The sequence below is a fragment of the Mus pahari genome, chromosome 21 (genome assembly GCF_900095145.1).
Source record: "Mus pahari chromosome 21, PAHARI_EIJ_v1.1, whole genome shotgun sequence".
In the NCBI taxonomy this organism is placed as follows: Eukaryota; Metazoa; Chordata; class Mammalia; order Rodentia; family Muridae; genus Mus; species Mus pahari.
Window position 1 is genome coordinate 20,787,066 of NC_034610.1, and position 20,446 is coordinate 20,807,511.

At 54.9% G+C, this 20,446-nt stretch overlaps 2 protein-coding genes across 3 annotated transcripts in view; both read right to left on the minus strand.

Moving 5' to 3' along the window:
- Positions 1-40: 40 nt before the first annotated feature.
- Positions 41-5,948, minus strand: Rhot2 (ras homolog family member T2). Its single transcript, XM_021221787.1, has 19 exons — positions 5,518-5,948; positions 5,373-5,431; positions 5,207-5,288; positions 5,063-5,106; positions 4,117-4,170; positions 3,561-3,613; positions 3,375-3,483; positions 3,185-3,286; positions 2,944-3,042; positions 2,746-2,854; positions 2,556-2,676; positions 2,238-2,322; positions 2,023-2,165; positions 1,840-1,940; positions 1,629-1,759; positions 1,445-1,525; positions 1,179-1,301; positions 883-1,085; positions 41-690 (listed from the first exon to the last, which is right to left on the minus strand). The coding sequence occupies exons 1-19, from the start codon at positions 5,552-5,554 to the stop codon at positions 564-566; spliced, it is 1,863 nt and encodes a 620-aa protein (XP_021077446.1). The 5' UTR covers positions 5,555-5,948; the 3' UTR covers positions 41-563.
- Positions 5,864-20,446, minus strand: part of Wdr90 (WD repeat domain 90) — a 23,935-nt gene continuing 9,352 nt past the window's right edge. For both annotated transcript variants that reach the window (XM_029532975.1, XM_029532976.1), the window contains exons 9-40: positions 20,046-20,114; positions 18,792-18,902; positions 18,566-18,711; positions 18,429-18,486; positions 17,239-17,357; positions 16,990-17,151; positions 16,783-16,913; positions 16,600-16,716; positions 16,025-16,260; positions 15,522-15,661; positions 15,204-15,334; positions 14,289-14,419; positions 13,861-14,022; positions 13,619-13,747; positions 13,172-13,400; positions 12,856-12,987; positions 12,228-12,419; positions 11,932-12,029; positions 11,456-11,558; positions 11,151-11,272; positions 10,836-10,995; positions 10,555-10,745; positions 10,113-10,281; positions 9,913-10,024; positions 9,391-9,562; positions 7,894-8,016; positions 7,630-7,804; positions 7,389-7,519; positions 7,163-7,306; positions 6,973-7,092; positions 6,459-6,543; positions 5,864-6,316 (exon numbers count right to left, since the gene is read on the minus strand). In XM_029532975.1, coding sequence (XP_029388835.1) covers positions 6,159-6,316; positions 6,459-6,543; positions 6,973-7,092; positions 7,163-7,306; positions 7,389-7,519; positions 7,630-7,804; positions 7,894-8,016; positions 9,391-9,562; positions 9,913-10,024; positions 10,113-10,281; positions 10,555-10,745; positions 10,836-10,995; positions 11,151-11,272; positions 11,456-11,558; positions 11,932-12,029; positions 12,228-12,419; positions 12,856-12,987; positions 13,172-13,400; positions 13,619-13,747; positions 13,861-14,022; positions 14,289-14,419; positions 15,204-15,334; positions 15,522-15,661; positions 16,025-16,260; positions 16,600-16,716; positions 16,783-16,913; positions 16,990-17,151; positions 17,239-17,357; positions 18,429-18,486; positions 18,566-18,711; positions 18,792-18,902; positions 20,046-20,114 — 4,458 coding nt within the window. In that variant the 3' untranslated portion in view covers positions 5,864-6,158. The remainder of the gene's footprint in view (positions 6,317-6,458; positions 6,544-6,972; positions 7,093-7,162; positions 7,307-7,388; positions 7,520-7,629; positions 7,805-7,893; positions 8,017-9,390; positions 9,563-9,912; positions 10,025-10,112; positions 10,282-10,554; positions 10,746-10,835; positions 10,996-11,150; positions 11,273-11,455; positions 11,559-11,931; positions 12,030-12,227; positions 12,420-12,855; positions 12,988-13,171; positions 13,401-13,618; positions 13,748-13,860; positions 14,023-14,288; positions 14,420-15,203; positions 15,335-15,521; positions 15,662-16,024; positions 16,261-16,599; positions 16,717-16,782; positions 16,914-16,989; positions 17,152-17,238; positions 17,358-18,428; positions 18,487-18,565; positions 18,712-18,791; positions 18,903-20,045; positions 20,115-20,446) is intronic.

Below are 20,446 nucleotides of genomic sequence, written 5' to 3' on the forward strand. Positions count from 1 at the left end.
AGAGAGAGAAAGTTGCACTGAGAGATCAAAATCCAAGAGATGGAAAAGACAAGTGAGGTTTAATCAGGAAAGCCAGTTCCACTTGCTCTGCAGCTGGTGAAGTGCGGGTAAGGCTCCACGCCTGACAAAAAGGTGGGAACTCTGTGACTATCAGGTCCCTCCCTGATTTGACCACTACCTCTTGCCCCCTACATGAAAACTGGCCATACACAACCAGGAAGGGGGAACACCTGAGAACTTGAGGTCCTGGTCACTGACTTCCTTACCCACAGCCCAGCCCCTTACACACAATACTCCCTCCGAGGCTAAGGCCTCCCACCGGGCACCAGTACTCTCGGGCTCAGCAGGACATGCCTGTCATAGGGCAAAAACAGACTTTTGGAAGCCAAGATCTAGATACCAAGTCCCTGAGCAGGAACCCACATCAGTCCCAGGGACCCTGTAGCCACCCACACAGACATTACTCCAACAGGCCGAAAGCCCATACTCCTTTGCCATGTGGGCCCACACAAGGCACCACAGTGTGCTGTGCCTGGGGGCAAGAAAGGCTCATGGGTCCTTCATCATCGGCTCTTCACTAGGACCCTGTATAGTGAGAAGCTAAGGACAGCAGCCACCGCCGTCCCGACAGCCACCAGCACTCCTCGGAGCCAGAAGGAGGTGGGGTGCAGCTCTGGGTGCACCAGGTGTCTGTGGAAAGAAGAATACTCAAGGCGTGTGCTTGCGAAAAGCTCACTGCTGAAAACCAGTCCCAGGCAGCCAGAAGCCAAGCCAGAGGCCATCCAGCATAGCTCTCTGGGCCACAGGCCCACCCTTCAGCTCTGACACCTTTGTACCCAGATAGACTAAGCCCCACCCACACTGAGGCTTCGGTATACTCACGGGAAAGTGGCCATGGTTGCAAGTTGGGTAAAGACATCTGCGCTGGGCTGTGCTGATCCCAAGCAGGAGAATGAGGCTAGGGCAGGCAGCCGGTGCCTCCGGCAGAAGTCAGCTGGTGACAGCCCTGGGGGGACAACACCTTCAGGGAGATCAGCTTTGGAGGCGATAAAGAGGCAGGGGGTCTGCCCATCCATGTAATAACGCTGTCAGGAAAAAAGAAATATTTGCAAGCTGAGCTTGCTGGCTAACTGGGCTATGGTTGGGATCCCCCTACAGGACCCCAGGTCAGGGCTTGCCTTGTATATGGTAGCACAGTGTACAAAGGTCTTGGGATCACTGCGGTCAAACATTAAGCAAGCGACATCACAGGTAGTGTCTAGAGAGGTGTCCAGCAGGCTGTCAGCATTCACTTCACACAGCTGGGACAAACAGTAGCTTTAGTGGCCTCCCCACAGCTGGGTCCCTCAAAGGCCACCCTGAGACAGCTCCATTAGGAGGAAGAATGGGTATACGGGTTTCACAGGTATACCCTTCAGGACACGGCGCACAGGCCCTCACTCACAATCAGGTACTTCTCCTGCCCGCTGACCCGCACTGTATTGATGGTATGCAGGGGGCATTTCTCAGGGGGGTCCCTGGCTTCCTGTGTGGACAGCAGGAAGAGTTTTTGGCCCCAGAATTCTCTGTGGCACCCCTCTTGCCCCCTTGAGTTCCCAGGTAGGGGTTGGGGTCTCCATAATTCTCACCCCAAGGCTGTTGCCAAGGAAGGCTTGCAAGAAGGCTGACTTGCCCACTCCTCGGGCTCCCAACACCTTACACATGAGAACGCTGCGCTGTGTCTGCCCTTTCTCCTGGTCCAGTTTCTTCTCACGGGTAACTGTAAAGATGAGCTCATGTGAGGGTGTTGGCCATCAAGAAGGGCTTGGCTAGGCCCAGGGACCAAAAGTGTTCACCTACCTGTGATCGCCTGTGCCTGAGAGTCCTGTTCACAGAGGGTAGGGTAACCCAGGAAGCCAAGGTGCGCAAGGCATTGCTGGACATCCAAGTAGGTCACGAGGCTGGGGGTAAAGGAGGGTGCAGGGCTAAGGAGAGTAAGATGGGATGGGTAGGGGCAGACAGGTAGACAGGGACTGTACTTACGTCCACTGGCAGAGATAGCCATGCAAAGGCAGACAGCCAGACTGAGTGGGGACTGTGTGCAAGAGTTCAGGGCCCCACGGGGCACCTGAGAACACACTGAAGAGATTCTGTAGTTCCGTGGGCGAGAGGACGCCATCATGGTCCTACAGGTAAAGGGGCTATGGTGACAAGTTTCTTTGGGGGAGGGGTGTCAAGGTGTGAGGTAACGTGCTCACCTGGTCATGTTTCTCAAACACCCGCTGCACAAACTGGTAGCCACGATGGTTGAGCTCCGTGCTGCAGCCAGGGGGGACATGGAGCCTGTGGGGATGCACTTAAACTGTCACAAGGCAGGGTTACTGTCACTTGTGACAGTTAAAAGTGCCTGGGCAGTCAGTCAGGCACTCCCAACAGAACCTCTGGTTACACGGTGGTTGGGGCTAAGCAAGGGGAGGAGCTAATGAGTGTGTGTTGAGAGGCCAAGCTAGCGTCCCCAAGTCACAAGGATCTACCCCAAGAATATAAGCACCACTGCCCATCAGCCTACAACTCACGGTGGACAGAGGTAGTCGGGCGTTAGCTCCAGTGAGTCACTGTAACCAAAGCGCCGCAGGATGGTCCACGTGGTCTCGTGCCGGCCACGCTGGATGAAGAGTGTGTTCAGGAAGAGGAAACCTGTGGGAAGGTGGAAGGTTAGTACTCCGCCTTGCCACTCCCCACACATCAGGGTAACGCCTGCCTCACCTTCCAGGGTCAGCCGATCATCCTGCACACCACCTGACACGTTCTTGCACACCACCCTCTTCACATCCTCCAGGGCCTGTGGGGCCAAGGGATGGCCAAAGCAGGACTTCTGCCTCAGGTAAGAGGGTGCTTCAGATCAGTCAGCTATCCTGAGGACCCTCGCACAAGGGAAGCTAGGGTGTCAGGGCAGGACCACACCTGGAAGGCATTGAGTTCCTCATCGCTTAGCCCGTGGTCTAGGTCCTGGTCTGACAGCCTGAAGATGCGTGTGAGTGCCTGGACGCATGCGGGCCTGAGCTGCAGGGACACAACACCAAGTGGCCCTTGTCCTGGCCACCCTGTCGGTACGCGCATTTATCTGTACTCCTTATCCAAGGCCCACATGGGCCTTGGGATGGGACTTTGGGAAATGAGTGTGTGACCCTCACCCACTACGTACCTGCTTGGCCTCAGGGTCATAAAGGGGGGCTGTGGGGTGCAGAACAGCCTTCTGGGCGTAGTAGAACAACTCTGAGATATTCCTCAAGTGCTTGGCTGAACACTGGACAAGGGTGAGGACGGACTCAGGAGGGACCCAGGACAGATCTAGGGAGCTGCTTCAGGGTCTTACCACAGCCCTCCCTGCTCACCTCCACGCAGGTCTCTATCTCAGGAAACTGGCTCATGATGGGCAGCACAGCCTCCATGGTACTCCCTGGTCGCAGGTCAGACTTATTGCCCACCAAGATGATGGGCAACCTGGGAGAGAGGCCATGATCACCAGGGATGGGGAGCAGGTGGGCTCTAGTCCCCCTAGCTGAGGCCCTGCTGGTCACCTGGGCCCTGTCGCTGTCCTGCCATTCACAAGCGGGATCCACTTGGTTCGGATCTGAAAGACAAAGTCCAAGTGTGAGGCAAGAACATGCGCATGCTCATCAGCCCATGCTCTTCTTCCTGGGGTTACACAAGCTTTCAGAGTGCAGGAGCAAGCTGGTGGGAGACTACAGATGACAGACAGGGACTTGTCTGACTGTCCCCAAGAAGCTGGGGTACAGGGAGAATGCTTCCTAGCTCAGAGCTGTGGGGTCCCCGAAAGGCTCAATAGATGTGAGGCTAGGAGTAAGGGATGAGCATCAAGAGCCACTATGTACTGTCCAGGCCAATGGCCAACTATGCCAGGCACTAGGACAAAGAGAGGAGACGGCTCAGCGGTTAAGAGCACTGACTGCTCTGCCAGAGGTCCTGAGTTCAATTCCCAGCCCCCACATGGGGTCTCACAACCATCTGAGGACCTATTCTGGTGTGTCTGAAGACAGATGAATGTATTCATATAAACAAATGAATCTTAAAAAACAAAAACAAAAAAATGGCCAAGGAGATCCCCTCGCTTACCTTCTCAATGGTGGTCTCCTCAGACACATCATACACCACACACACTACATTTGCCTAAAGGAAAGCAAGGTACAGGGTGAGCGTAGTGTGCCTGGCCACTTGGGCATAGTCTGCCTGCTCACAGTGGACAGCAGAGGCCACTCGGGCATAGTCTGCCTGCTCACTGTGGACAGCATAGGCCACTTGGGCATAGTCTGCCTGCTCACTGTGGACAGCATAGGCCACTCGGGCATAGTCTGCCTGCTCACTGTGGACAGCATAGGCCACTCGGGCATGTCGCAGGTGCTCACAGCAGGATGGGCAGGGCTCTGAGGCCAGGAAAGTCCGTCTTTGCCAAGCAGGCCTCTCCCTGCCAACACTCCCTAAGAGACATCAGACCCTAGCACCATGGCTCTAAACAGCACATCCTAGACTTATGACAGACCCATCACACGCAGGGTACAGTCCTGAGGCAGGTCTGTCTCACTTTCTATCTCAGTACAAGCAGCAAGGATGCTGCAGACGCAAACAAGGAGACACTGCACCCTGACCAAGTGACATGCACCTATAGGACACAGAGAAGGCTGAAGGACTGCATTCAGGAACACAGTAACTCTGGCAACAGGGAACGCCTAATTAAGATGGCATCCACTACAGCCTAGGAAGGAATAGTACTGGGGAACGGGAGTATGTTTAAGGAAAAGCAATGAAGGATGTGTGTGTATCTGCTCCCCTCAGACCCTGGGAAGGATCACTAAGGGCAGCACTGGCCAGGTCCTGGTTCCCAGAAAGCTGTGATCTGGAAAAGCCAACAATACTCAGCCGTGAAGGTCACAGCTGAATTATCAGGGTCAAACACAGTCACCTAATCAGCCGCCAGAAAAGGAAGCCGATTACGACTAGGTGGCAGCAAGTTAGGACCAAGGAATCGGGCTCAGTACCCACGGGCCTGCAAGATGCACCGCACCTTGTGGATCTCCTCCTGAAGTTCCTCCTCTGTCTGCTCCGCTTCTAGAAGGAAAAAGAATCCTAAGTAGAATGGTTGTTGCGCTCGATACAGACCGGCTGCAGGCTCAATACACACCGGCTGGGAGGCAGCATTTGGAGATACCTGAGTAATCCACGATATGAGTGGGCACCTTCTCCGGGGTGACGTCGGCGGGGATGGTTATCTCCTCCGCGCGGGCAGGGACCTGCAACAGGTGGGTCAGTATTGAATGCGGAGCGGCTGCCCAGAGCCTAGCATCCGCCCTAAGCGTCCAGTCCGCCCCGCGCACCTCCTCGGGAAACTCCTCGCCGACTAGCGACAGGATCAGAGAAGTCTTCCCCACCTGGGCTGCGCGGGGAGAGGGAACAGTAGTCAGGAGCAGCGCCGAGGTCACGGCGACCCCACCCGTCTTCCCGCGGCCCCAGCGCGCCTACCCTCGCCCAGCAGCAGGATGCGCACATCGCGCCGCATGGCTGCTACCCGCAGCAGCACCCCAAACCCACCGCTCCCGGCCCGAGTAGACCCAACCCCAACCCCAACCCTCTCCTTCGACCCGCGCAGGCCCCCGCACTTCCTGTCTTCAGTACCGCCCTCATCCAGGCTTCCGGTCCCGCCCACACAGCACCAGCTAGTGGTTAGGCTTAGGAAAGGCGCCCGCCTGCCTGCCAGTTGAGTGCTCCTGACACTGCAGGTGGTGCCAACGTCTCAGGCCACGGGCAGGAGGGAAGGGTGAGCTCAGGCCAGAAGTGATGCAGAGATACAATTTATGGGACAATAAAACAATGTATCGATATAATAAATGCCAGATTTTATTTCCTTAAACTGTACAAAATACAAGCAATAGAACAACCTTCATGTGAAAAACCCACTATGCCAACCAAGCCTTCTGTGTATGAGGGAGCAGGTCTGAGGATCAAATCCACACTTCACAGACTCTAAGCCACTGCCACACCCTCAGCCTCCTTGATTTCACCCAAATTCCAAACAATGCAGTTCTGAAGCCTGTCCCAGCCATCCTGGCTCGGCATACAGCAATCCAGAGTCTGGCTTTTCTGCTTATGTTCCTAGCAATAGCTCAGGGACCGGTGACTTCCCACACCAGGATCTCGTTGTGAGCAGCTGTGAAGAGCAGTCTGCCAGATGGCGTGAACCTACTCAGGTGGACCGAGTCATCATGGCCTTCCAAGTCCTGGGCAGTCCCTGACGCACAGTCCAGGAGCCTCAGCATGCACTCTGTGGGTAGATGACAGGGTGCTGAATATGACACCAGGGAACCTTGCTGAGGAGAGCAGGGTCATGACGTCTACGGCCCCAAACCTGCTATGGCTGAAGGCTGTCAAAGCTGCCCTCTCTCTGTGTGTCAACCAGCACTCACCAGCAAAACCAACCACCATGAGCGGAGCCCCTGGGGACAGGCTCAAGGACATGGCGAAGAAGGGCAGAGGTGTCCTCTGTATTACCTGTAGGACAACAGTATGACACTGAGGTCTGACACTGAGGTCTCCTGCTAGGGACAAAGCCCAGGCTCCATGGCCTTCTAACCCTGTGACACACAGCCCTGGCTGGCCACCTACAGTGCAGTGATCGCATGGCCTTCTAACCCTGTGACACCCAGCCCTGGCTGGCCACCTACAGCGCAGTGATCGCATGGCCTTCTAACCCTGTGACACCCAGCCCTGGCTGGCCACCTACAGCGCAGTGATGGCATGACCTTCTAACCCTGTGACACCCAGCCCTGGCTGGCCACCTACAGCGCAGTGATGGCATGGCCTTCTAACCCTGTGACACACAGCCCTGGCTGGCCACCTACAGCGCAGTGATCGCATGGCCTTCTAACCCTATGACACCCAGCCCTGGCTGGCCACTTACAGCGCAGTGATGGCACAAACCTGCTTCTGGCGGAGGCTGTAGAAGACGACCTCCTCATGTGCACCCAGGCCCACACACACCAGTATCGCCCTATCCCAAGGGCAGAAGGCAGCAAGAGAGGGGGGCAGCAGGCCTGGAGCCTGTGGAAAGCAGTATGTTGTGCTGGGTTGCAGGCTCCAATTCCCACCCACATGCCTGTGGAACTCTTACCTCTGAGATGGCAGGTGCAGGAAAGCTCAACCATTCCAGGAGTTCACAGCGGTCCCGGAGCCAGTCAGAGACCCAGATACTGACACGTTGGTCCCCACTCGCAGCCAGCCACAGTTCTACACCCTCTACCCCTAGGTCTCCATACTGGTAGAAATGAGGGATGTGAGAATCTACCGCCCGCCCATAGCACCCCAAGCCCCTCCCCACCACCACCTGAGCGCCTTACTTCTTTGCTTGTGCTCTGGAGAGCAGAAATTGGAGCACCCCGGTGGTCACTGAGCACACGGAAGGTCATTCCTGTGCAGGGATGGCTTATAGCCACAAGTCCATCCTTATCTCCAGAGAGGATGGTCTGACCTGTGGCAGATGGAGACTATGATGCCATTATGTGAGCCCAACCCACGACCTGGAAGTGTGGTGCAGGCTAGATGAGGTAGGCACGTGACTCTGTGGCCGCATCTCCTCACCGTCAGTGGAGAAGGCAATGGCTGTCAGAGCGGTCCGGTGGGGGTGCATCTTGAGTTCCATTGCAGTACGAGAGATACTGAAGACTCGAAGTGTGCCATCGCTGTAGCCGGCCACTACCTGCTGCTGCTCTGGAAGTTCACAGGATGGGGGCGTCCACGCAAGGCAGAGGCAGCTCTAGTGTTGCATGGAGAGGGGAAAATCAGCAAGTCCCCAGGAAGGGTCAGAGGGAGCAGAGCAGATGCCCCCCAGATCCCTCAGCCTACCTGGTTCAGCACCTGAAACTGGATCACCAGCTCCATGCTGGCCAAAGACCACACCCTCACGCTCCCATCCTCGCCACAGGTGGCACAGTGAGATTCACTGGGGCTGAAGACCACCTCGTTTACCTGTGGGACCCCAGTACAGTCGAGGGGATGCCCATCTGGGCCTTTCCCACTCAGATCTCCAAGCCAGGCTGCCCACATGGGAACAACTGTCTTCAGCCCAAGCCCATCTGACCCGACCACCCCCATGTGAGGGCATACTGCTCCCTAGACTTAGGGGTGAGCCCATCGTAGGTGGGACTTGGAAAACCACAGCAAACACTGACAGAACCTAGAGTATATAATGTGACCTTGTGTCTCCAGCAGGCTAAGGAAAAAGCACGAGCCACTTGGATGTCCCCACTGCCCAGAGCTTGAGTGGCTTTGTGGCTTTTTTTTTTTTTTTTTTGGTTTTTCGAGACAGGGTTTCTCTGTGTAGCCCTGGCTGTCCTGGAACTCACTCTGTACTGTAGACCAGGCTGGCCTCGAACATCAGAAATTCACCTGCCTCTGCCTCCCAAGTGCTGGGATTAAAGGCGTGCGCCACCATGCCCGGCCCTGGCTTTGTGGCTTTTTATTCAGGTTGTTGAATATCTTGATGGAGAAAACACGTGTATCTCATGGGCACCACTGAGAATCAGGATTTCTGGAGGCAGGTGGCACAGATGCCATGAACCAGTAAAATTCCATGTAAGCTGATGCATAATATATCTTGGAGAAAATCCAAGGCTAGGGTTGCTCAGGGGTCCTGGGTCCCATGGCCATCCCGGGCTCATGAGGTTCATATCACAGCCTATGGGCCTGGAATCCTGTCCATGCTTAGTGCTGGGAAGCAGTCAGGACTGCCAGCACAGCTAAGGGCTCAAGACCCAAACTTCTCCGGGAGGGAGAGCATACTGGCTATTTGAACAACAGGAAAACTGGCCATAGGAAAGACAGAAGAACTGAGACACAGCCTGGATGAACCTGGAAATCTGATGGGACAATGAAGGAAGCCCATACAAGGCCACAGACACCATCTATCACATGGCTGTCAGGAATGGATAAATCCAGATAGTCCTATCAAATGACAGGCCTGCCTAGACCTGACCACATCTGAAATACCCAGACCAGTTCTAACTGCATATGAGCAGATCCAATCAGAAGCTGGTGGGACTGCCAGGAATCCACAGTAGGATCCTGCCGACGTCAGCAGAGTCAGCCTATAGGAAGGGCTAAGCAGGTGATGTGGGTTCTTCAACAAGTTACAAAAGAAAAAGACTACAGAGTCAGTCTATACTGGCAAATACAATGCCTGGACCCAAGAGACCACACTCAGTCTCCCTGAGTATTGTTACTCATGAGCTGAAGACATAATGACTGTGGTGGAAAAGATGGAGGCAGTAAATGGGCTTGCTGCCCTAGCCTACCCTGCCTGGGCTGGGAATCCTGTCTTCCTTCACAGCCCAGTGAGCTCACCTTGGTCCTGTGGCCACTGATGAGGCGGGTGCTAGTGCCCTCTGTCCAGCTGATGTACCAGATGGTGCCAGCTGTGGTACCCACTACACCCATGTCCATGCCACTGTCAAAACTGGCACTCACAACAGCCCCATCCAGGGTCAGCTCACGCTCCATGAGAACAGAACTGGATCTAAAAGAACAGGGGAAGGAGTCTTGAGGCTGGAGACACAAGCCAGCAGAGTCTGCCAGGTGACAGGAAAACTGGCAGCTATCAGTCTGGTCCTGTGCTCTCATGGGTGGATGAACCAACTCAACAAGCCAGGGATTTTAAGCTTCTTTATCCTTGGTCTGCAGTGTGCAAGGCCCATGCTATGCCTGAGTGTACCCATAAGGAGGGGCCAACTAATGACAGATATGCAGGGTAGCCCTCGACTAAGAGCTGTGCTACACAGTGCTGGCTTGCAGGATCCATCAAGGACTTGAGACTTTACAGCCAAAACCCAGGGGGATGATGCAGGCCAGAGGCCTATGGCAGCTCACCTGGCACTGGAGCCTTTGCGCCTCAGCTCTGGCACAACCCCCACAGCCCAAAGGCGAAGCCTCTTTGTGTTGCTCCCACTGATCAGTCTAGAGCCCGAACACAGCAGCACCCCTAGAAGACAGGGTGGGCATGAAATACCCATTTCCCACCCTGTGACGGCCAGCTCGACTGGAGGGTGACAGAGCTGTAGAGCACTCACCGATCTCCCCATCGTCAGCCTCCCAGGCCAGGAAGCAGTGGCCAGTGCCAGTGTCCCAGACACAGACCTGGCCAGAGCTGGAGCCGCAATAGAGCAGAGGGCTGGCCCCATAGCAGAGCGAGGTCAACTCGGACGCCCCCAGTTCCTCAGGGACTGGCTCTCGGTGTGCCTGACAGAACACAAGTGTGGCTGTGGGTTAGTGAGGACCTCAGGCAACCGTTTTCCATTCTCTCAAGTTGCCATGGAACACCTCAGGATTGGAGAGATGGCTCAGAGGTTAAGAGCACTGGCTGCTTTTCCAGAGGACCCAGGATCATTTCCCAGCATCCACATGGCAGCTCACAACTGTGTAACTGTTGAAGGGGATTCAGCACCCTCATACAGAGGCACATGCAGGTGAGACACCAATGCTAAAATAACACCTCAGTCAGCTGCCTGGTACCTGGAAGCAGGTGTCTGGCCCATGATGCTGCAGGCGCCAGAAGGTGATGGCATTTGTGCCCACACAGGTGAGCTCACTGGCATCCCATGGGTTAAAGGCCACACCATGCACAGGCTCCAGGAGGCGAGTCGATGACAGGAGTTCATAGGTGGCCATGCTCCACAGGGCAAGGTTCCTGTCAGCATAGTCCCCTAGGGACATATAACAGGGATGTCAGGCATCGTCCAGCCACCAGGGCTCCTAGAAATCTGCCCTCTCTCTGCTTACCCAAGCCTACCTACCCAACGTTACAAGAAACTCATCATCTGGTGAGAAAGCCAGAGCTTGCACAGCTGTGTCATGGTGGGAAAGGAGGTGCCGACAGAGGCCCTTGGGAACATCCCAAATTCGGATCTGGCAACGGGCAGCTGTGTTGCCGCAGCAGGAGGCAGAGGCCAAGATCTGCAGGCCAGAAGGTGAGCGTGGTCAGTAGAGACAGCCCCCATGCCTGCCCTTGCTAAATGGAGGGTACGAGGGGATGTGTCCTGCATGCTGAACTAGAGCCACAGCCACACTCTACTGGACACCGTGCCCCTGGACGTGGATAAGGGATGCACCTGGCCATCCTGGTTGAGTGCCAGAGTAGAGATCTCCTGAGAATGGCCAAGCCAATGCCGCTGGGTGCCAGAATGCAGGTCCTCCACTACCACCAGGCGACCACATGTGTAGGCAAAGAAGCCTGTAGACAAAGAAAATGACAATATCCTAGCACCGCCACCACCGGCAGTCAGACCTCATGGGGCTTTGGTATAACAAGGGCATGTGCCAGTGCCCTACACTCTAGAAGCTTCAACTGACATCCGGTGTTTGTTTGCTGTGGAGGACCCACCCGAGAGGATGAGACTGGACACTGCAGTCCTACCTGTGTCGGGCCTCCAGACCATGTTGGCCCGCCCATTCCCATTGTAGCCCACAACGGCCTTCAGTCGCAGCCGCTCCCTGCCAATGGGAGGGAAGGAGACACTCTGCAAGGAAGCAGACCCAGAAAGCTGGCCACCAGCGTAGCTGTCCCCAGACTACACAGGTTGTAGCTGTCCCCAGACTACACAGGTCAGCGCTAGGAGATATGCAGAGTGGTCAGGTAAGGGACCTGGGGTTATAAATAGAGAGGTGGGATCCATGGGAGCCAGGAACTAGGAGGCTACTGAGGGGCAGAGAAGGGCAGCAGTGCCAGTGAGAGACAGGTAGGACCAGCAGAACCAGAAAGCTGAGCATCTACACTATGGGATGGAGGATGTGTGTGGGCAGGATGGAGTGAAGTTCTCCAGGGAAAGACTGAGAGGGCCCACGTTGAGAGAAGACCATGTTGAGAAACCCCTAGCATGGTGTGCTGCCAACCTTAACCCGTGGAGAGGCCTTATATCGAGCTGTGAAGTGCTTGTAGGAATCTGGGCGGGTTGGGGGCCCAGCCTTCCCGCTCCGAAGGCTCCATTCACCTGAAAGAAGAGACCATGGGACACTCAACTGCCTACTACCACCAAAGATTCCTCCCCAGACACAAAGCCCCCCAACCCTGCTAGGCCGAGAGCTGTGTCCCACCCACCGCAGGTATATCAGGATCCCCAGGAAAGATTACTACAAGCCCCCAAAGTGGTCTGACAGAGGTCTTGGTCTCTGCCCGCAGCCAGGCTTACTCATCTGGCTGTGGGGTTTGGGATGCCCAGCTCGTGTCCGGGAGCTCCCTGCAGCCTCCCGGGGGGCATCCCCAGCTCCACTGGCCTCTCTGTCCACGAGCACATGTGGGGTTGGGGCCTGGCCTTGGAGGAGCGCCTCAGAAACATGGTTCTCCTCACAGAGTCCTTCCTCATCAGACGTGGAGAAGGTGCCTAGGGTTAAGACCAGCAAGAGAAAAAGCAAAGCCGGAGTTGGTAGCACACACCTTTAACCCCAGCATTTGGAAGTGGAGACAAATAGATCTCCGGGAGTTTGAGGCCAGCCTGGTCTATGTGGTGAGTTTCAGGACAGCTAGAGCTGTCTCGAAAGTGAGACAAATGTATACACATAGAGCAGATACTCCTGCTGCTCCCTGGAACCCACTGACCGGACCGTCACAGTGTGCGATTATCCAACACAGGCAAACCCCAGCTGCCAGGTACGTGCTGTGGGCAGCAACGGGCTGTGGCTCCCACATAGGACACAGGAGGGCACAGATATAGTGAGAGCCGGTCTTGAAAGAAAGAAGGAAGGAAGGGAACAGCCACCTGCCTGATAGCACACTGTGTGACCATGTCCCCCCAGACCTGCTAAGGACCCCACCCTTACCAGTACTGCCTTCAAGGAGCCTGTCATGGGTACTCAGTGGGGGCGGTAATGCCTGAGACGGTATGGGCACTTGCTGCCGAGGGAGTCCACTAGCCCCAGATGCCAGGTCATCAAGCTGCCCCGAACTAGAGCCTAGAGATAGAAAGACCATGTCGGGGCTGGGAGTGCCAGATGTCTCTCAGGGAGGAGGCCTCCTCAGGCAGGCACAGGAGAGAAGATGGTGCCATTTGCCCAACATGACCACCAACCCAGTGTCAGCTCCACACCAACTAACATGGTCATGCCCTCCTCTTCCAGCTAAGCCTGAATCACTCACCGGCCTCATGCACAGGGGGTGCTTCAGGATCACTTCCGTCTCTGAGAACAAGAGAGGGGTCAGGGGCCAGCCAGCAAAGGCCCATGCAGACATGGTGAAAGGTAGACACTTGCCTCTCAGGGGTAGCCAGGATGTCCCAGAGGAAGATGGCATCCCCCACACTGATGACCTGCAGCTGATCAGGTGTGAAGGCTACAACGTGCACAGGCTCTGAGTGGCCAATGTATACCTAGGGGCAGTAAGCACCACATATAGGGACCCAGAGCATGCCCAGGATTCTGTGCTCCCAGTCTCTAGGTATCCCCATGTAGCTTTTGGCTTCAGTAAGCAGAGGGTTCTACACATCACCTTCCATCCTTCCAATCCCTGCCTTCCCTCACTTGCTCCTCCAGGGTCTCCTCAGCTACCCATGGGGAGCCACAGCCCATTGCTGCCCACAGCACGTACCTGGCAGCTGGGGTTTGCCTGTGTTGGATAATCCCACACTGTAATGGTCCGGTCAGTGGCTGCCAGCAGCAAACAAGCATCCTCGCTGAGAGCCAGGGAGCAGCAGGCTCTGGAGCGGACACTAGATAACTAGAATAAAGCATTCTCAAGATGCCCCTTTGTGGTGGAACAACTGGCACTGGGGCAAGGCTGCAGGAACAGGGAAGGGTCGGCAGCCCACTGCCTACAGTATCCTGACTCACCTCCCGGAGAGTGTGTCCTGATACAGAGTCCAGTACCACAACCTTGTTAGAGGATGTGGACACCAGCAGATGGCCCGAGTTCCCGGGACCGAAGCAAACAGCCACAGCCGAGTCCAGGTGGTTGCTGGCCAGGTTGAGGGTGCTGACATCTATACGGAGTAGCTAGGGGGCAAGTGACCACTAGCCTCCAATCCAGGGTTAGTGGGTACCACCCAGGGCTAGGGAAGTGGCTTCAGGAGCCCCCACCTGGGTGCCCAGACATAAGCCCCACTTAGGAAGCTGAGCTTCAGGAAAGTGTGGTGAGGCCCGGACCTTCAGTATCGGGGATGGGCCCTGGGCTGTCCCTGAGCAACTGTAGCTTCTTGCCTATTCCTGTACACTTTATACCTAGACAGGCAGAGCCCTGGCCTAGGGGGCCCCATACTCACCTCATCCAAGGAGGCCGACTCCACAATTGTCACCATGCACTTGGAGGGGCCCACAAAGGCCAGCCGGCAGCTGTCTCCACTGACTGCCAGAATATTGGGATTGGGGCGACCATCCTGACAGACCATGTTGGCTGTAGCAGCACAGGGCAGGGGGTCAGTGGATGTGGTGGGAGACTCTTAACCCCATCTCCCCTGCAGCATATACTGGCCCTCTATAGTTTGCACAGAGCTTATACTTCAGGTCTCTCAAGCTGTCTCACTTGGCAGGCAAAGTCAAGGAGGAGCACCAGAGGCACAGATGCTATCTAAATAGATCTCTCACAATTGCTTTGCCAGTGCCCAGGCTGCACACCTTCTGAAGCAGAAGAGGCACAGACCCTTACTGATGGTTGGCTTATAAGGAGGGCTTATAGACCCCTCCTTGGAGTGAGGCACATGGCACAACACAGATCCTAAGCATGGAGGTAATGGCCATGCCCTGATTAGATTTTTTTTTTTTTTTGGTAAATGTGACACAAGTGAGAGTCATCTGGAAAGAAAATACCTCTACCAGATTGGCCATGTGAACAAATTTGTGGGAGCATTTTCTTGATTAATGAATGACTGATGTAGGAAGCCTTGCCCATTTGGCAGTGCCACTTCTTCTGGGCAGATGGTCCTGGGCTGTGTAAGGGAAGCAGGCAGAGCCAGGCATGGGGATCAAGTCAGTAAGCGGTACCCCTCCATGACCTCTGCTTCAGTTCCTACCTTCAAGTTCCTGCCCTGACATCCCTGGACAGACTGGAAACTGTAAGATGAAATAAACTCTCTTCCCCAGCTTGCTTTATCACCATCTTTATCACAGCATAGAGAGCTAACCAAGACAGAGCCCCCCAGTGCTCGGAAGGAAGCAGCATGAGTGGCTAGGAGCCTGACCTGCCACACGTAGGACGCAGCATCGGGGGACAGTACAGCTGTACTGGACCAGGGAGCCCTGAGAGCAGGAGCTGAACAGGAATCTGCCGTCAAGGGTGATGACCAGGCTGGTGATGGCCCCTCGGTGACGCCTGTACCACACATGGGATACTCGCTGACCTTGGCCCTGGGAGCCAAGATGTGGTTTATGGTGGCACTGGCTTTCCTGCAAAGGGTCCTCCTCACATGGGATCCCACAGAGCTCCTGAGCTTCTGTATTCACTGGTGGTGTCTGTGTAACCCTGCCCCTCCGCCCCCACCACCCCTGGAAACACTCACATGTGTTCTACCAGGACTCCAGAGTTCTCCAAGCTGAAGGAACGCACAGCCCCACTGCTGAAGCCACAGAACAAGTTTGGCATTTTAGGGTGGAAAGCAACAGCACAAGGGGTGTCCTCGGAGGATGAGAAGTCATACAGCTGGAGGAAAGAGGCCGCCATGAAGGGTGGGTAGGGGCCAAGAAAACTCAAGGGGCTGGGCGTGCTGGCACACACCTTTAATCCCAGCACTTGGGAGGCAGAGGCAGGCAGATTTCTGAGTTCGAGGCCAGCCTGGTCTACAGAGTGAGTTCCAGGACAGCCAGGGCTATAAGAAAAACCCTGTCTCGAAAAAAAAAAAAAAAAAAAAAAAAAAAACTCAAGGGACAATTGTGCCCCATGTGATTTTAACACTAAGTTCCAGAGACTGGGCTGGAAGGACCCAACTCTCTGTGGATCCCCTGCCCTCAGCCTTCAGGTATGGCATCTGGATCTATCCCCTGCCTGCCTTTTGCCACTCCCTACCTGCTGTAGGGTAGCCAGATCCCAGATGCGGACAGTGTGGTCAAGGGACACAGTGGCCATCTGTCCCCGGTTCTGTTCTGTAGAAAGCGCCAACACTGGGGCCATGTGGGAGCGTGCCAACACAGTATACTCCCGGGAGGGGATATCCAGGAAGCCCAGGTGGCCTGAAGTGGTGGTGGACAGCACACGTAGGCCATCGGGACTGAAGGAGACCGAACTGACAGGGCCATCGTGTTCTGTGGGAAGGGTAGGTCGACAGCCGCTGGGGCTCCAGGAAAGCTCACACCACACTATGTGGGTACTGAAGTACCCAAGACACAGACCCCTTGCTCCTCTGCTGCCAAGGTCTCCAAAGTTCTGAGAGTATCGTGCCCACCGGCCACTGCCCCCAAAGCCCCAGTGAAAGCTGCCTGCAGAGAGCAGCACTGGTACTGCTAGGCAGCCAGGTTCAGGGCAGCTCCCTCATCCCATAGCTCACTGTCCAGCCCGAGAAGAGTACTCCCAAAACCGAAGGATCCCAACCTTCCCTGCGCCAGCTCTCCCCACGCTAGGGTGGATGATGTCTGCAATCTCACCAGCCTCTAGGAGCACGGAGGAAAAGTCCAGGGGCCAGAGTCGCAAGTAGCCATCCTCAGAACCCACAGCACACGTGGCAGTAGAGACACCGAGGCTACTGAGAGCGATGCCGGACCCTGAAAAGGGTAGCCGTCAGTACCTCAATGTGATGTCACTTCCCCGAGGAATGGGTCCCCACCTACCGACGCTCAAGTTCTGCTTCTCGGCGAGGGGAGTACCAGGGGACCGTGCAGGCAGCAAGCGGCGGACGTGCTGCACAGACATGCGCTGGTGGTCAATCTCCAGGATGTGACCACTATGGCTGCACACAAAGCTGCAGAGGGAGGGTGGAGTGAGGCAGGTGCTCAGAGTAAAGGGAGGGCTGGATAAGAACAAAGGTGGGGACTCACAGTGTGCCGGCCGAGGGCGCACAGTGGCCATCCAGTGCCTGTGCAAAGGCAAGGTCAGTGAGCTCCAGTGAACAATACTCCCCCAGGTCCACAGCGCAGGACCGAAGGACACCACCCCGCAGCCGCCAGAGCCTCACACTGCCCCGACCACATGATGCCATCCTGCAGGTATGGAAGAGTAAGCAAAGTGGAGCAGAGAGGGGCTGAAGGCCCAAACCCTGCCCCAGCACCAGAGCCTGGCCACATCACCTGGTTTCATCAAAAAAGGCGATCTGGAAGGCCTGGACATCAAAGTCAGTATGCACTTTTGCAAGAACCACTACCTCACCTCCGAGGCCCACCTGGTCTGTGCCCCAGGCCACCACCACCTGCAACAAACGCAGAATGAGCTCTCAGGGCAGACACCAAGCCCCACAAGAGCTCTGCCTAGCCCTGCCCTGTAAGAACTAGCTGAGCCCTCAGCCCCTCAACAAGTAGGGAGGGACTTTTCCCTGACACAGAGGTCAGCCCCTGAACATCAGGTCTGCAGAGTGCAGCTGTAGCTGTCTACAGAGATGAGCAAAACCTGACTGAAACAGTTGGCAGGGCAACTGGCTAACATAAGGCCCTCCCTAAATTGGATTCCCAGCATTCTGGGAAAAACGAAGGTAGCTCACACTGAAACAATGGGTCAGTTCAGAGCAGCTAAATGCTTACAACTCTAACACCGAACATTTAAATACAGATTTAATGTATGTAGCCCTGGCTGGCCTGGAGCTTGCTATGTAGACCAGACTGGTCTAGCGAATGGCCCACCTGCCTCCGTTTCCTTGGGGGGGGGGGGGACAAAGCAAAGCCAATCAAAACAAAGGAATGTGCCATCACGTCTAGGTCATCTTGATTCCCATTCTCATTCTCTCTCATTCTCTCTCTCTCTTCTCTTCTCTCTCTTCTCTCTCTCAGATTAATTTATTTTATGTATATGAGTACACTGTAGCTGTCTTCAGACACACCAGAAGAGGGCATCAGATCCCATTACAGATGGTTGTGAGCTTGCTGGGAATTGACCTCTGGAAGAGTAGTCAGTGCTCTTAACCACTGAGCCATCTCTCCAGCCCCCATTTTAAAGCAAGACATACATACTATTTTAATAAGCAGAAATTAAACAAAGACAAGAGTTTTAGAAAACAAAAGCTGGGCCAGGGAGTGATGGCACACACTTTTAGTCCCAGCACTCACGAGGCAGAGGCAGGCAGATCTGAGTTCGAGGCCAGCCTGGTCTTCAGAGTGAGTTCCAGGACAGCCAGGGCTACACAGAGAAACCCTGTCTCAAAAAAAACCTAACAAAACCAAACAAATAATCAAACAGCAAACAAATAAACAAACAAAAAAGCAAGCAAGCAAAGGCTGGTTGGAGCTCACCACCCAAGCAACAGGTACCAGGCTTATTGACACATTACCGTCCTCCCGTGTCTGTCCTTGCCCACACCGAAGAGGAGTGCTCCACTGCCAGAGAAGCTGCAGGTGTGAAAGATGAGGTCAGCAGTTTTTTGGCATCTCCCACTGCCCCTGCTGCCCTGACCCAAAGCTACTGCACCTGAGGGAGCAGATGGTGTGCAGTGGGCTTCTAAAGAGAGACAGGCATCCCCCAGTTTGGAAGTCCCAGAGACGCACCATGCTGGGAGGCTGCACCTGAGCTGAGGCTAGCAGTGTATCACTGCCATTGAGCGCCAGGGCAGAGACCTGGAGACGTAGAATAAGGAAGGGAATGTAATATGGCCTGCAGGTTCACCTCTCCCCGCCCAGGCCCAGCAGACATGTACCTTGTCGGTGTGGCCAAGAAAAAATCTCTGCTGCCCAGTGTCAATCTGCAGGACAATTATGACTGCATGGCAGGGGTAAACAACAGCCACACCATCTTTGGTCCACAGGGCCTAGCATATGAGGGCCAGGACCAAAGTCACCCACAGAAACCCATCCAGGTCCCTCTTGGCTGCTTAGAAGGGGAGTCTGACACACACATGTATGTACTCAGCACACACAGAGGCATTTGGCCACCCAGACACACACACACACACACACACACACACACACACACACACACACAGAGGCATATGTGCAGAAAACAACTAAAGCCTCTTCACCATAAAGACTGGTAATCTTGCCGGACATGGTGGCGCACGCCTTTAATCCCAGCACTTGGGAGGCAGAGGCAGGCAGATTTCTGAGATCGAGGCCAGCCTGGTCTACAGAGTGAGTTCCAGGTCAGCCAAGGCTACACAGAGAAACCCTGTCTTGAAAAAAAAAAAAAAAAAAAAAAAAAAAAAAAAAAAGGACTGGTGATCTTGGTAGCAAAAGATCAAAGACTCAGAGACCACGCCCAGAAGGGCTTAGAGCATACCCAGAAAGAAGAGAAACACCACTGCTTTCTACCTGAGGTCTTCCTAGAAGCCCACTGCATAGGCTGGCTTCCCACATCATACCCAATTCTAACACATCTGACCTGGGTCAGAGAGACCCACACTCATAGAAGGGCTGGAAAGATGGCTCAGCGGGAAGGCAGCTTAGTGTTCTTGCAGAAGACTCTCGTTCTGCCCCAAGCTCCCACACGGTGGCTCACAGGTCCTGTTTGAAGCATCTGATTTATTTATTATATGTAAGTACACTGTAGCTGTCTTCAGACACTCCAGAAGAGGACATCAGACTCCATTACAGATGGTTGTGAGCCACCATGTGGTTGCTGGGATTTGAACTCAGGACCTCTGGAAGAGCAGACAGTGCTCCCAACTGCTGAGCCACCTCTCCAGCCCCATAAAATAATTTTAAAAAATTTTACACACACACAGATCTGTATCTCAGAGCTCTTGGGCCTTTGGGATCCCTTTAGCCCAGCCAGTGCCTAGCAGACCTTACCAAGTGAACAGGGGCACCCATGACCTAAGGACTCACATTATCCCTCAGGAATGAGAGGTGAGCAGAGGACCAGAGGAAAGAAAGTGCCTAAGACAGAACTAGAAATCTTTCCTTCCCTAAAATTCATTCATCCCACCCAATCAAAACTGGCATGGGAACCTCACCCATCGGGTGCTGTGACCCCCAAAGCCGATGACACCCTTGAGCCTCAGGACTGGGTCTGGAAGGAAAAGCTGAAATAGGAAAATGCAAAGTGAGACTCGAGGAAGTCGCTTTATCCCCTGCGAATGCCCCACCTGTGCTGCCTCTCAAAAAAAGAAAAAAAAAAGGGCGGGGGTGGTACAAGGAGCTCCTGCTAGAAACAGTCTCCTCTAGAAGCAGTCTCCTCTAGAAGCAGTCTCCCCTGGAAGCAGTCTCCCCTGGAAGCAGTCTCCCCTAGAAGCAGTCTCCCCTGGAAGCAGTCTCCCCTAGAAGCAGTCTCCCCTAGAAGCAGTCTCCCCTAGAAGCAGTCTCCCCTAGAAGCAGTCTCCTCTAGAAGCAGTCTCCCCTAGAAGCAGTCTCCCCT